A 16,870-nucleotide genomic window follows, 5' to 3' on the forward strand; every position below is an offset into this window, starting at 1 on the left:
CATTGCCTACTAAGAAAGTTAGTAGCCGGTAATCATCAGGTTAATGTAGTAATTTGAAATAATTAAGCATATCAATTACCACTTCAGTTGAAGTAATCTTAACTTAACTTTTTATTCGCAATTTAATTTGGTGAAATGATCTCAGTTGAACCATGAATTTGTAATTTTGGTTCATAACTACTACTAGCGTGACTACTTCCTATTCAGAATTTTGGTGTGACCACTACTACATCAAATGCTGTTTCTCAGGCTTCAGTTTTTACACTTTTGGCTGTTGAGGTCTAGGCTTTAGTTTGACAGAAGCTTGAACACTACATTAGAACCTGAACAAGATCTCTCTCCAGAAGAACCTGGTCTTGATGATGAGGATTTGGAGAGCCTTCTTCCTCTTCCCTAATATGCTATGCAATTCTGTACCTTATCTGTGGAAGCAGCCAAGCCTCCATTAGCCTCTTTGGACATGATTTCACAAGTATATTACCTCTTGTCTGTATCCCCCTGTCTCAAAATACCGTACACCTTCCCTTTTACACACCATTCCTGCATTGGAATACCTCATCCCCCCCCTCTGGATACAAGGGACCATGATGACCAGTTCCAGGCTTAGTTATGTGCTGGGTCTAGCATGCCTCATCACCCTCAAGCTTCAGATCTTTTCTTGGCTCCTAACACCTGGAGTCTTTAACTCTATGACTACCATGTCCTACAATCCGTATGACCTAATGTCCCTATCATTATATTTTATTCCAAAAATAAAACTAGTGAATGAACTTATTTGAAATTTCACAAGAACCTTCCTAAAAGTATGTAGTTTGAGAAAAATAAAATGTTTAATTTTGATTTTTTGTACTATTTCTAATAAACAATTTGGTATTTAATGTAGTTTTTTGCACTCAGCCTCTGAATAGTTCACCTGCAAGGTAATTTTCATTTTGAGTATAAAAAATACTACTTATTATCTTACAGTTTTCACATTTTATTTCCATCAATCTCTAGGACCTATGAAATGAATATTAAAAGTTTTTAAAGGTAAATGTTTATATTTTATTTTCCATTTTCTCTACTATATTACTAACTCTACTATTATCATGTGCAATAAAATGTTTAAAATGTTGTTTACTGTTGATCATTTATGTTGACGCATGTCAATGGGTACCCCCAAGCAATAGAATGGTATGAATGGCCGAGATACTTTAGCCTCTGGCAAAATCTTTTTTATATGCAACTGGTAATTTAAGCCTTGTAGAGCAAGGCAATGCTTTTTATATTTTATAAAAATTATTAAATCTTTCAAATATGAATTTTAAAACATAATAAATTAAAATAGAAAAGTAAAACCTAAATGGAATTTAACTGTCTATCAAAGTAATATGTATAAGGAGAGAAAAAATAATTGAGTGCTAGGGTCACCAATCTAAACAATGGACAAGTGGCAGTTTGCTTGTTATTTCAAAAATAATTTTTGGCCAACATTTCCTTCTAACCTGGAGAACTTAAGCAAGAAATCTGCTCTTTATTTTTGGATATAAGCAACAGATGACTTTGGGTGTAGCATATACCAGAAATAACTAAGTAACAATCTAATTCTTGGAATGGCTTAGTCTCTGTAAAATGAAACTGATATTTAGACTTTAACCTAATACTTGTAGCAACTCATCTAGACTGTCATAGAGGTACTGAGACAAACCTGAACAGAAAGAAAAGCTACCAAATCTAAGATATTCTAACTGCACATATGTCACATGACAAGAAACTGTAGTTTTAATTGATTGTTTCAGAGGTTTCTTTTGAAAGGAATAATGATTTGGGTAATATAAAACTTTGAATTATAACATATGTGATAATGTTAAATTCATTAAACTAAATTGATTGTAAGGTGCTTTAATTAATTTTAATGAAACTCAGTAACACTTTGTCATATGCATAGAAAGGAATTTAAAGAGTGTGCCAATAGTCATAGGGTTAATGCAAGTGTGGGGGCTGATCCTGAGTCTCCGGTTAGGTTTTCCCAGACTCCAGCTTACCCTAATCTCCCTCTTTTACTACCTCTCTACCATCCACCTCCTCACCGGGGCTCTCCATCGATCCCCTATGGGGTTTTGGTAGACATTTGTACCCTCATATTCTTCATGTTGGTGAGTTTGTCTTCCTTGGCACTCTCTTTTCTTTTGGATAGGAATGCAATTTTGTCACACGTGTCTATTCCCAACTTATCTGTGTGACACTTGATTGGCACTATTTTTATGCAGATCTGTTTTTGATGATGCCCCTAAGTCTCTGGAGTCACAGGTGGAGTCTGCATGACAACATTTCTTCTGTAGTTTCCAGGGTGTCTCAGACTTAATTTGCTCCTGCTCCCATTAATGTTTTCCAGCTCACATCTTCCCAGCCTTTACCTGTTCCTCTCTCCAGGGTTTCCACAGTGAGCCATCGGTATGGTAGGAAATTTACTATTATCACAGATCATGCGCCATTAAGATGGTAAATGACATTAAAAGACCCCTCCTCTAGATTAACGAGATGGTCATTATTACATGGGGTAGGTGGAAGTTTCAAGGCTATTGGTGATCAATAAAATTTGCATATATAGAGGGCAACATTGAATGAGAGAAGCTATTACGTGAATGGAGGTAAGCACCTGTTAAAAATATATTTACAATGTAGGAAAACATTAACTTTCATTAAAAGTTGTGTGATGATGTAGAACTGACTTATTATTACAAATTAGCCTGTGTGTTATGTTTTCAGGACTTAGATTCATAAGTTACATATATAGATGATTACAAATTAACCTGTATGTTATACTGTCAGTATTTAAAATTAATTATTTACTAATTGTCAAAGTTAAATGCTTTTACTATATATTGTGCTTAGGACTCTTATACTGTAGGTGTCTGTGACTTGTTAGCAATAAATTCAACGATAAATGAACAGCACACACTTCACTTGTTTTCAAAATTATATATGTATTCAGAACAAATTAAACATGTGTACAACAAATTCTTCACACTATAGAGATTATAGGCATATCATAGACACTATAAATATAGTACTCTTCTTCTTGTCAAAAGTCCACTTAGGCCCATTAAATTACTTTAGGATTTCAGCTGACAAGCCAAACTATCTTCTCTATTACTATTGCACTAGTATGCTGTATGATTCACTTATAATTGTGGGGTGAGTTACTGCAGACGTATACTACTCTTCCAATAATCATTTGGTCTTCTTTCTTCAAAATATCCTCTGTTCCTTTTGTCAAAGTGCACTAAGGCTGATTCAATTACTTTAAAACCACGCTTTGATGGAATAAATTCTCTTTCTTATCTCCTTTTCTACTGTTAGTCTTACTCTTACATATTAAACATTAGGCCTATGTTAATCATTAGGCCTACCACTTCTATGGTAGTTAACTTCACAAACTTTTCCTTGTTGAAACTTTACTTTCTTCTGCTATTGTCTGTCTGCTGTTTCTGCTCATCTCACACTGTTTATATCTCTATCACTTAATCGTCTACCTGCCTTCTAGAAATCTTTATTCTTGACCTCAATGTATTGCACGCAAAATTTGATAGTCTCAACATTAATGAATTATTTATAAAACTTCCTACAATCATCTCCTTTTAACTCTTATTATAACAAAAACTAAACAATAATAAAATATTAACTCACAAAATAAATTAATCAGTTTAATCTAAACTAAACAGTCTTTTATATCATGACATAGACTATCAGGACTCAGATTCATAAGGTACATACATAGATTATTACAAATTAACCTGTATGTTACACTATCAGGATTTAGAATAATAAGGTCTGCAGACAGATTACAAATTAACCTGTTTGTTGTGTTGTTATGATTTAGATCCATAAGATCTATTGACAAATATTACAAGTTAATACTCTGTTTTATCAGGATTTTGATGCACATTGCCCATACACAGATTATTAAAAGTGAACCTGGATTTAGATTTCTAAGATCCACAGACAGATTATTATAAAGTAACCTTATGTTATACTATCCATAAAGTCTGCAAACAGATTATTACAGATTAACCTCTGTTTTGTATTAATAGGATTTAGATCGAGAAGGTCTACTGAGTGATTATTACAAATTAACCTCTATGTTATACTGTCAGGTTTTAGCTTCAGAAAGCCCATGTAGAAAATAGTAACCACGTGTCTTATGAAAGTAAATGTAATAATTACTGATCATAGTTTTGAAAAGTGCAAGTGCTGACATGGAGGTTTGTACATCATATTTATGAAATTTGTAAAAAACTTGGGTGTGCCAATGTGTGTATGTATATTTATTTCTTATCCAGAGGTGCTACAACAAAACAACAAAAACATGAAGACTCAATTCCAGACATTGATGAATTGGCAACAACAGATAAATCTTGTTCATAATGATCATCGAAAGAAATTTGAAGAATCAAGAATTCTGATTGAGGAGCTTCGTGTGCAAAACTGTGAATTGACTGATAATTTGTTAGAACTAGAAAAGAAGTTTGCTAGTCACAATGATGTAAGGAACTGATTACATATTCTAATCTCTGTTGTATTTTGTAAAGCATAATGTTTTACTTTTGACATGATGGCAGTATATTACTATTAATTAGTAATCCACAGTGTTTGAATGGATAGTCATTATTAACATTTTATACAGTTTAAGTTAGGTCTCTTACTGTAACTGCTGCACACTAAGATATGATGTTCTGTATGATCACATTTCATATCTTAGTTTTATTGTTCAGTGTACATAATGATCTCTTGAATGTGAGATCACTTTTCATATGTTTGTTTTTGTTGTTCAGGGTATGTGATGAGTTCTTGATCATATCACTTTTTATGTCTTAGTTTTTGTTCTGCAATATACATGGTGACCTCTTGACATTTGTGGTCACTTTTCATATCTCAGTTTTTGTTGTTTGGTGTGTTTGATGATTACTTGACCTTATGATCACTTTTCTTACTATAATTTTGTTTTTCTATTGTTTTTAGTGTAATAATGCTGTTTTCTATATGCCAAAGTAAAGGCTAACTTGCTGGTATTTGGAGTCTTAAAACAGATATGTTGTTTAAAGATAAGTTTATGTTTATTTTAGTATAAAGCAAGTTTACTTTCGAATATAGCTTGATAGTAACTTCCTATTTGCAATGTATAAATCAATATTTTTGATATGTTTTGGTAAAGCAGTTGATTTTTTTTATTGACTAGTGTCAACAGATGAAGTTGAAAGTTGAAGAACTTACATCAAAGATCCAGGATGCTGAAGGAGACAAACAAGCAATTTCAGCTGAGTTGGAAAGACAACAAGTGATCTGCATTCACTTAGAGGAGCGAGTACGAGAGATGACAGGAGACTATGAGCAACTAGAAACAAATTATCAACAATTAGAAGTAGACAAACGTGAACTTACAGCTCTCAATAATGATTTACAAACTAGGCTCATGAAAATGTGTTGTAAACAGGTAGGTTACAAACTAGTCTTATGTAAAATATGCTGTAAATAAGTAAGTTAGAAACTTGTCATAGAAATGTGTTATAAATGAGAGAGTTACAAATTAGACTTAAAGAAATGTACTGTAAACTGTTAGCTACAACCTTCTTTCATGAAAAATGTGCTGTAAACTAGTGGATTTTGAATTAGATTCATAGAAATATGTTGTCAAGAAGTGAATCACAAATGAGCTGTAAACACTTGAATTACAATTTAGTCTCATGTAAAATGTACTGTGAACAGTGATGTAGATCTTTGTTTCATGAAGCATGTGTTGTAAATAAGTGACTTCCTAACTACTCATAGAAAAAGCATGTTGGAAACATATAAGTTACAAACTAGACTCATAAAAATGTGTTGTTCATTACTTGTAGAAAGTACTGTTTCATTGGCCATGGCCAGGCTCATGATTTTGGTCATATATATAAGTCTGTTCTATGATCTGAGCATGTCCAAACAGTTTTATATCTGTAATACTGTATAGCTACATGCTTTTTGATATAACCCAAAAATTTTGCATCCTGGGGTGTGGGTGCTGATTGACCTAGCTGCTGATGTGACACTCCCATACATATCCTATTAAATTTAGCACAGAATGAAACGTTAAATGGTTAACAAACCAATTATTAGTGTCATTACTGCTATTGGCTGTGTTACAAACATGGATTACTAACTAACTCTTGAAGAAGTGAGAGTATTCAACTGATAATCAGAATTTTTTTTTAATTATTAAAAGATGCAGTAATTTGTTTTTTTGTATCCCATAAAATCATTTTTTTAAGCAACAATGTAGTCATTAGCATGTAAAATTGTTCATGATAAAGATAAATAAGTCCATTAAGTAATAAATGTTTTTCCTTTTTTTTATATAATTGAATAGTTAAATTTCTTACTCTTAAATTATATCTTATTAACTTCTGCTTCTATTTAAAAATATCTTTTGATTGTTAAATAGTTAGAAATGAATCTTAAATTTGAAGGAACTTATACCTATTGTAAGGTACAAAGATAGAGAGCATTAATGTTTGATAGTGAATGTTTACTGTATATCAACAGAAATATCCAACACTGAAAGAAGTTAAAAATAATACCATTACTTATAATAATATATAAAAACATGTAAGAAACCAATTATAAAAGGGTTCCTAAAATACTCACAAACACAAAAGTAGGTAAATGTAAAATTTATCTTGGATGGAGGAACAACAAAGAAAAGGTTTTCAGCTTTTGAGTTTCTAAAACTTGCTTTGTGGTTCATGATAAAGTGCATTGTTGTCACACACCATAAGATTATTTGTTTGTATAATCATACAGAAATATAATTTTCATGTTATTCTATCATTCAAACAGTACTTTGAATGTTGATATTCCCATAAAGTAAGGTTTAGAATGTTTTATCCAAATTCACTTTTTGTAAGTCCAAGAATTTTAAACAGGTACATTTGTCTCAAGACTATAGTCAAATCCTTCTTTTCTTTAGTTGTGTGACTAGCATCACAAGAAAAGAGAAAGCTGATTTTTTTTTCTTTTTTATGGTGTATTGATACAAGTATAGGTTTATATAAATAAATAAATATAAAAATATACATGGTTGTATTTTGAACTGGATCTTAATGTATTATTTGTAAATTTAATGATGGAAATAGATGCTAAGAAAGGTTAAAAAAAACTTGCATTCCTCACTAATAGTTCTCTGCCTTATTTACATTTTGTCTTTAAATCTTTGTTTTTTGTGACAGCCATATTTACACATTATTCCTGAATCAGTAAAATAACTATTTGTAGATGCATTCAATCATGAAGAGTTTTTTTTTCTTTCAGTCTTTAGTTTATTTGAAGTAGCTAAGTTCACGATGACACAAACCACATTTGCTCATCTTAATTTACTTTGATATGGTAAAACAGCTTCACAAAATTAAGTTTTTTTTTGTATGCATTTTCCAAAATATGTAAAGTTTTATACAAAATCATTTTACCACTGCATTGCGGTTAATTCCCATAAAATTTATTTTTTTATTATCATCTGTGATTAGTGCTGAAATCTTATCTAGAAAAATGCTCCTGTTTATGCATTATGATAATTTTTAAAAATTGTACATAATAAGTTATGCATGTTGTGTTAAAATCAACAAAAAAGGTAAAGATACTACTAAATTTACAAATGACATAATCATTTTTTATCATACTTCAAACATTTTCAAATACTGTTTAATTTACTCTAAATGTGTATAATAATGAAGATATTTTTCATTGTATCAGTGTAAATTTCAACATATTTATTTTGTGCCAAACAGTTTCAAGTATATTTTTCTAAAGCAAAAATATTTCATATGGAGCTTAGGAAGTTTTTTCAATATCAAACATAGAATTCTTATTTCAAATGGTGTTCCAATAATATTTTTATGCTATAATGTATTTCTTTTTTAACTGAAATAGTTACAAATTTTACCCTTTTATAACTAGTTGAGTCACATGTATTCAGCAGGGCTCACGATTAATTCTTTTTTTTTGGGGGGGGAGGCAGTCAGGGGCCCATAAGCAGTTTTATGGGTCAATCCTATAGTTCATTGTAAAATGTACTTTATAGTGGGGTTATCATAAAAATCACTGAATTAAGTAGTAGATGCTACTTATATTGAAAGGAACTAAATATATCAACATATCTCAATTTATTTTGTTGTGAACTAGTATTTCATGAAAAAACTTCATTTTTTTCAGACCACTTGAATGATTTTTATTTCCTGTATGATCTTTAATTTTTATCCAAAGCATGGTATAACAGTAACTTTTTGTTCCCTTTTAATGTAATTTCCTTTCTTAATCAAAATAATTATTGTTGCAAAAGAACTTTGTACTTACGATTAAGAGTCTACCCATGACAGACCATTGCCAAAAGATATTCATTCAAAGTTGCAGAGAACACAGCATAAAAGTCACCCAAGTCACACAAAAATTGCCAAAAGTTAAAAAATTTTCTTAAATAAACAGAATGAAATGTTGATGATCCAAAAAAAGGATTCAACAGAAAAAAAGGGAACAGGACTGAGTATGAAAAGGAAAAAGAGAAAAACTGGTTACAGGGGTGAGTAGGAGAGGGATAATAACTGGTTATACAATGATGACAGTGGCTTAATATTCTATAAGGTATGTCAAGAAGAAAATGTGAATCTGAAAACTGTTAGTGGACTGTTAGCATAAAGAGCTCATAATTATTCTGCACATATGTGTTTTGTGCCAAATTGAAAGTCTGTTGCCATAGCAATTGATACACCCTTCACTAATAGACCACTAACAGTTTTCAGAATACCACCTCATGAGTGGCCAATCATAGCTGGGTATCTAGCCCTATTTTACAGGCAAACATTTAATGTAACTCAAATTGGGCCATAGCACAAAATTTATGGAAATTCTATTATTTTGGAGTTTATACTTTTTAATGAAAACATGTCTCTCTAAACATAAACCAAAAAGAAATTATTGTATCAGAAAAGGCCAAAATGGCCTGAAAATCATCAGAATTTTTTGTCACCACAAGACCAATACGCTTACTGGAAATAATAGATCTAATCTTTAGGTTCTACAGCCATATTTTCCATCATGCAATTTATGTTTTTAATAACTGTCATATAATGCAAGTGTAAGATTTTTACACAAAAAATGCCTGGCAAACATACTAATCCAATTATCACAAGGCCATACCAGGTCCGAGATTAGACTCCAAGTTTTATGCATAGAACTTCTACTCTGCATAAAGCACTTCTAATGCATTCTAGCACATCGTTTATAAGGCAGTAACATTTCTTTCTACAGGTATATTTCTTCTTTCAATCCCAATTATTATTAAGAATGTTTCCCAGGTGCTCAGTGCAGAGCATGCTAACATTTTTATGTGTCAACTTCACAGGCTGTGGACCCATAAATCACCTAGCATTTAAACAAGGCACATCACAGCCATGGACCTCCAGACTGCGATATCCCAATGGGCCGGCAAATAACTTTGTTTGCAGCTTAGCTGCTCACTATTATGGGTCCTTTGGGATAATGCAATCAAGTTGGGGTACCTTAGCAGTGACAGCCTTGGCAAAGTCTATGAACCACCTGGAACACATCATCTTGAACATACATTGCTTGAACTGTATACACAATACATAAAAACACCTCAAGTATCTCTTACACACATACATATACACACTGTAGGTTATACATGATGTATACATCGTACAACAGCACAGCTAGCACACACACCTTTCAGCTAAACATTCATTGCTCTGGCATTTGTACTGATGATATTTGTGAATTTTACATGACTGATGAGTGTTCGTAAATTTAGGAAGGTGTATTCATGGTTTGTCATAAGTTCTGCTTGGTTAAGAAATGCTTAGATCAATTTATGCGAAGTTAAACTTCTAATGGCTCTTTTGATTTTAAGAGGCCATGTGGGCTTCCTAGCAAACAATTTTTATGGGCCTGCTAGCATTTTTGGGGGCCATTGGCTCCCAGGACCTCACTAATTTCGAGCCCTGTTCAAGTAATATTTCTAAATTAGCAAGTGTAGCAAGGTTTTGTTTTGAGTCTCTTATGGCTGAGATGTAACAAGATGTGTGTACTGGATGCAGTTCAGCATATTTCAACACAACACCATCAGGAGGAGGAAAAGATATCATTTTGCTACAATCCAGTAGGTTAAGAGTTAATTGTAGTCTTCTATGCAAGCAAACTATATGAATGATGATCGAGAACCATGTCTAATGGCCGAAAACACTATGGGATGCAACTATATCTTGTTATACATATAGCTTGCCTTGATATCTTCTTGTACATATAGTTTGTTTGGATATCTTATTGTACATATAGTGTGTTTTGATGTCTTGATGATGCATAATGTGTATGAATTCCTTGTATGCAATATGTGTTAGATGTCTTTTAGTATTTACAGTATGTACGTATCTTGCACATAAAGTGTATGTAGATGTCTTCTTGTACAATGTGTTGGGTATCTTGTTTTGTTAATATTCATGTATCTTATTTTCTTATGTATTATTTTATATCTTCATAACCATTAGTTTTGATTGTACTATAGAATAATTACTACTATTGACTTGACACAGTTAGTTAGTAACATACTTCTCATAAATTGTCACAGATATTACTTTCCTCTAAGATTAGATAGTAGGAGTGGCTTAATGAGTTTTCTTTGGTCAAATGACGTGTTAGGGAGAATTGGAGAAAAAGCAGAAATATGCTACTGTTAGTGACTAAGATTAAGTTTTTTGAAGAAATTGGTTTTTATGTCAGTAGTTCAAACTAACAGATAATGTTTTGTGTTCAGTAAGTAGGATATACTATATCATTTATATATTGTTACTTTATTTAACATTATTGGTCACACTATTTAGTATGCCAAATGTCATTACTTTTTTATTTTTTATTTATTTTATATTAGGATACTTTTATTATAAAGATTGTTTTGTATTGTTAGCTTTATATATGTATTTAGGGTTAGTCCAAATCTCATGAGCTGGCCAAACCTTGTGAGGTATTATTAGGAATAAGGTCAAAAATATTGTAAACAGTGAGGATTCTAACTGATGAAACAGTGATTATAATTTTTGTAAGTAGGAACATAAAGTTGTATTTAATTAGCTATACTGATTGGCAGATTGAGTTTTAGTTTTGGTTTAAATACACAACTTGCCCTGTTCACAAATTAATATTTATTCCTGAGTAAAGTGCTTGTATTTTTGTATGTTGTCCACATTTGGTATACAAAACACAGTGTTGTGAAGAATATGATACTTTTCATATAAAAACTTAAGAGTGGTATTTTGGTTCGCTTAAACCATTTGATTTTGTATAGTTAATGTACTTAAAAAAAGTGTAATTACAAATGTTTTACAGGTATTGGATAGTTTTTTTAATGTTTGCCCATACATATGTGTATATATACAGTTAAAATATGTTTTGTTCATACATTATAGAAATCAGTTTCTTTACTTTCAGATTTAGGTTTGTATAGGCAATTTTAGAAATATTAATATGTTTGGAATATTGATTATACATTGCAATAATGCTTAACAGATCCCAGAGTAATGTCATAACAATACATTTTCCTTAGATCTGAAATACATAGTTTATTGATTTTCTTCTGAAGTAATTTAAAATGTTTTATCCTGTAATTTTTGAACTATGTGCATTTGAAAAGTCTATGAAAATAAATTTTGTACTGTAAAAACCTAATGATAAATTTTTATATTTTATTTAAAAGCTTCATTAGCTAGGCTGTTTAATATTTTTTATAACATGTATAACATTTGTGATTCTTGTAACTTGCTTCATACTCTGGAAGTAGAGTAACCTGTCCTACCATGTTGTGAATAAATAGGCTGCAAATGAAATTTGTTGAAATTTGCTCAAGTTTCTAAATTAGCCTTATAATGATGGTAAATTATTAACCTTTGTATAACAAAGTGAAAACGTTTTAAAACTGTTCACAAGAAGCTTCTAAGAACATAAAAAAAAGTATTTTAATTATTGTAAGCAAATTTTGATGTGAAACTTTTCTTTTTTAAAATATAGTTTTATCTGAGTTTTTCCTATATCTCCAAAGTAGCAAGTATATGTACTTCAAAATTACCTTTCATATGATGGTTTTCACTTTAAGTAGGCCCCATCCAAATTCTGGAATAAAATGCAAATACTGTATAAAGTGTTTTTCACACAACACTGATCTTTCTTTATAGGGAGTAGAAAATGATTCTTACCCAATAGTCACAGAAGAACATGGCTACACAGTAGTTCATCCAGGTTCATCAGGTTTTAGTGTAGGAGATGATGTAAGTGTAACATCTAACTATGTAAAGAGCTCAAGTAAAATGTATGCAGATAAATAATGGTTTAACATCTAATTCTCTAAAGAACTCAAATAATATGTAAGTAGTTAAGTACTGGTGTGATATTTATATTGTTTATAACAAAATAATACTGATAACAGTTAAGGTACTCAACTGATAAATCAGTGCATTCTAAACATTATAATTTTTGTTTTATGCCATTACTTACTCTAAGTTAGACTTGTATATGAAATTAGTTATATTATTTACTGGATTAATTTGTAATTCCAATATATCTAGATAGCTTGCTTTAATCAGAAGATTTTGGTAACATATTGTAAGTAGTTAAGTATGTGTAACATAATGTAAATAGACAAACACTGGTGTAATTTCATGTGTATAAATAAGTCATTGTAACATGAAGTAAATAGATAAATCTGGTGTAACATAATTTGTGTATGTAAATGATTGTAACATTATGAAACAGATAAGCTTAAACACTTGTAACATGATGTAACTAGATAGCTTCTAGTGTAGAAGGTGAGAGAAATCTTTTGTAAGTTAATATTTAATTCCAATTTCTATTGAGTAATAATTTTTGAATAACTTTTCTTAGACTAGTATACGAGGGGCTTTGCTTCGACTTCACGAAGAACAAGCTAAGAATGCTCGACTGACACAACAACTGGCAGAAGAACAATTGCAAGTGGGTAAAAGATTTCCCTGTGCATAAGATAGTTACTCATATTTCATAAAAAGTCACAAAATGACACTTTTCAACATTTTGCTATTGCAGCATGAATACTTAAATGAAATTTTGAATGAACAAGTAATTTCATATGCATTCATACTTTAATTGTTTGTTGGTGATGATTCAACATGATTTCCTTGATTCTCCAGTTGACTTTGTTTTTATTTTGGAACTTCAAGACTGAAGAAGCTACAGTGTTACATGTGTTTTAATCTGTAAAATTTCACATGAAAATTAGATTTATATTTTATTACAGAATTGAGGAAAAGAACAAAGACAATTGTCAGTAAAGGCATCATCAGATAACTGATGATGCCTTTATTGGTGAAACTATGGTCGTTAATAAATGAAATATTTATGAAATATGCAATTATCTTTCTTCTTTTCCTCAGTTTTGTAATTATGGAGTTTCAGTACAATTATATTTACATTTTATTGTTTCTTAAATGTAAGGCATACTGATACGATATTCTATTAACTTTATGTTTATTAAGATATAAATGATTTTGTTTTATTATTGTGTAAACTACATGTTTATTAGGCTATAAGTAACACTGTAGTGACATATGGTGCACCTCATATGTATTCATATTTTAGCGATATTCTTTAAATCTGTCAAGAGTTTCATCTTAATGTAAGTGTATATTTGACCTTAGCACAGAAGATGTCTCCAGATTCTCAGAATTATCATTTACTGATGTATTTCAGGTACTTCAGATGAAAAAAACTCTCCAAGAGAAAGACAATTTGCTGCAGCAATTTGAGAAACAACTTAATATGAACAATCCAGACCACCCTGGTAGTGAGAATCTTGCCCTGCCCCCATCTGGCCAACCTGGTGGTTACAAAGTTATTATGTCCTCATCTGGCCAATCCGGTAAGACATGCCAACAAGGAGGTCATCAGCTACTACTGGTATGTGGTCAGAAGATGGACATGGCAAATTCAGTTCTTGAGAAATCAGGAGCTAGGTTGGTTTAGAATTTTGATGTATAATTATATAGTAGATAGAGTTGGAACAATATTGAAAAACAGTTATTGTTAAATAAGGTATTATGATATTTTCTGGTATACAAGATGATCATGATTCTGCACATGGATTAAAAAATTATTTTCCAAATCTGTTGTTCTTTTGCCATTTTAAGTAAACAAAATTAAGCTGGAGGTAGGAGAGGCAGAGACAAAAAATATAACACTACTGCCTATTAAATAAATTTAAGATATTTCTTTAAATTAAAAAGACACATAAGCTGTAACCTTAAAAAACTGAAATGCATCTCTAGACTTCAACAAACTTGGAATAAAATTTGAATTAGACCCCTTTGGTAACTTTCATTAGTGCTTCTCCTTATAATAATGGCTATCACATATTCTTTAGAACTGTAGCATGGCATATATTACATATAGGTCTGCTTTCATCACCATCTTGAATATCAAAACAGTATAAAACTGAAATGGAAGAAAAACACTAATAGTAGTAATTTCACCTACATTTGCAATCATCGTCTTGTTGTTAGTTTGGGCTTGATAATACATGCATATCTTTATTGCAGCGTGATATTCAAATAAATTAAAGAACAGATAGGATAAAAATAATATTTTTATTTCGAAATGAAATATTGTCATTTATGATAACTCAGTAATTCTGTTTTTTGTGTTATTTTATTGTTGTGATTTCTGGACTACAGTATTACTTACTTTATTGTCTCTACCCTAATGGTAGAATTAATACATGTGTAATCGATTATATACACATAAGATTCATATTCACTTTTATATATAAATATGTGATCACATGCTGTTATATATATGTAAGATTGCTCTGTGTATGTGGTTTTAGAGTATTATTTATGCGTGAGATTCTTACACATTTGTAATTATATAGGATTACGTGGATGGCAGATTGTTGTATATTTGTGTAACTGTATATAAATATTAACATGTAAGATTTGTATATTTATGTAATTGTATAGGAATATTGACATTTATGAATAATATTTTCTGATCAGAGTAAGCTATGTATTTATAGCAAAACTCAAAATCAACCTAGCCATCAGTATAGCTAATTAGATATACTTTTTTTACTTTTCTACTTGTAAAGATTAGAATGCATTGTTTCATCAGCTGAGTACCCTCACTGTTAAAATTATATTTGTCTGTAATCCCCATGATATCTTGCGAGATTCAGCCAGCCTGGGAAATTTAGGTTAGTCTTAAATAGATATTTTAAACTAACAATGCAAAACAATCTTTACAATAAAAGTACAGTAATAAGTAATAAATCAAAATAAAAAGTAATGATATTTGATATGCTAACTAGTATAATTAATACTGTTAACCCTTTAACCTTATAATGATGCCATGCTTCATTTGTAAGTAGGTTATACAACTTTCGTGAAATTTCTTTACAAAAATGAAACTAGTGGATGAAATTGTTTGAAATTTGACAAGAACCTTCTTGAGAATATGTAGTTTCAGGAAAATGTTATATTTAATTTGATTTTTCTACTATTTCTACTAAAAATTCGTTATTCTGAAATGGTATTACTTTGCTCACACAAAAGCTATCTCAATCATTGTCTACTCTCTAAGCATTGCTAAAAAATTTTTTAGTAATAAGCACACCTTTCTTTATTCATACCTCATTAGTTTTATGCCATTTCTGAACATGTACATATGATGTGACTGTTTTCTACTAATAGTATTGTGCCACCTATAATGGTGCAGCTAGCTCCCTCTGCTATTCCTGCTCAATCCTCACTTTCTCGATTGGTATGACACATTTTAGATGTGTTTAATTTTTCCAAGTGTGACAACAGATTTTGACTTTGCTTTGTTGCTGTTTCCAACAAAGTTTGTTCAACAATTTTTATTTTCATGTTTGATTTCATTTGTTTTCATGAACTTCCATTTCAAATTTTCTCATTCCTGAATTCTGTGTATTTTAATTTGAATTTGTGGCTTCCTGTGGTATACAATGATAATATCATGACAGGCTACAATGCAAATTGCACGATTTCCCAGAACACTGGGTCTACTTTATCTACTGAGAAAGTGAATGTCTTGGTTCGCAGGGAGTTAGTCTTACAATTGACTGGCATTTTCTTCTTATTTTCAGTGTGACACCGTTTCTGTGAAAGAAGACACTCACTGAGTTACATTTTTCAGCCACTTTCCCCAATTGCCGGCCACTATATTTTTCAACCAAGGGAGACTTGTTCTTATCCTCTTTTTTTCCTCTAGCTTCAAGTTCTCCTGGAGATTTGTGGTAAGTTTTTCACCATGTAAAGTTCACACCAGGTTGATATACCAGTGGTAGACTTGGTTCCGATACCCTTTGCAAGACATTGCCCTTCCTTGCACACTAGAGATGTGTATTTCATGTCATCAGTGCTCAGACTTTGGTAAGTTAGATATTTAGGTGTACTTTGGTAGATAGGTTGTGTTAGTTGAATTGTATGTTAGATATTGATTATTACTTTGTAATTTTGGTAAATTTAGTCATTATGCATGTTTGTTAATTTTACGTATTTGGTTAGTTTAATTTCAATGTATGGTAAATTAGTTATTGCTTATTCAGGTGTTTTCTAGGTAATTTTCGTCAGTTTGCATGTGTGTTATAATTACATATTCTGTGCACAAGGTACATTTAAATGGTTTGTCCATTTTCTATATATAAATACTTTATTAACTTGGTATGTTTCAATAGTTTGTACCTTACTTATCATTACTACTTGTAACATGTATTTCATTGTTCCAATTGTTTTTTGTTTTTTTAATATAGTTG

The 16,870-nt window shown here is 30.9% G+C and overlaps 1 protein-coding gene across 3 annotated transcripts in view; it reads left to right on the forward strand.

Annotated features, from left to right (window-relative positions):
- Positions 1-16,870, forward strand: part of LOC106468814 (optineurin-like) — a 47,895-nt gene that overhangs the window by 6,926 nt on the left and 24,099 nt on the right. For all 3 annotated transcript variants that reach the window (XM_013929257.2, XM_013929255.2, XM_022397169.1), the window contains 5 exons: positions 4,323-4,525; positions 5,219-5,473; positions 12,243-12,335; positions 12,949-13,038; positions 13,792-14,054. In XM_013929257.2, the coding sequence (XP_013784711.1) occupies positions 4,323-4,525; positions 5,219-5,473; positions 12,243-12,335; positions 12,949-13,038; positions 13,792-14,054 (904 nt within the window). The remainder of the gene's footprint in view (positions 1-4,322; positions 4,526-5,218; positions 5,474-12,242; positions 12,336-12,948; positions 13,039-13,791; positions 14,055-16,870) is intronic.

Source organism: Limulus polyphemus, unplaced genomic scaffold, assembly GCF_000517525.1.
Source record: "Limulus polyphemus unplaced genomic scaffold, Limulus_polyphemus-2.1.2 Scaffold3174, whole genome shotgun sequence".
Taxonomy (NCBI): Eukaryota; Metazoa; Arthropoda; class Merostomata; order Xiphosura; family Limulidae; genus Limulus; species Limulus polyphemus.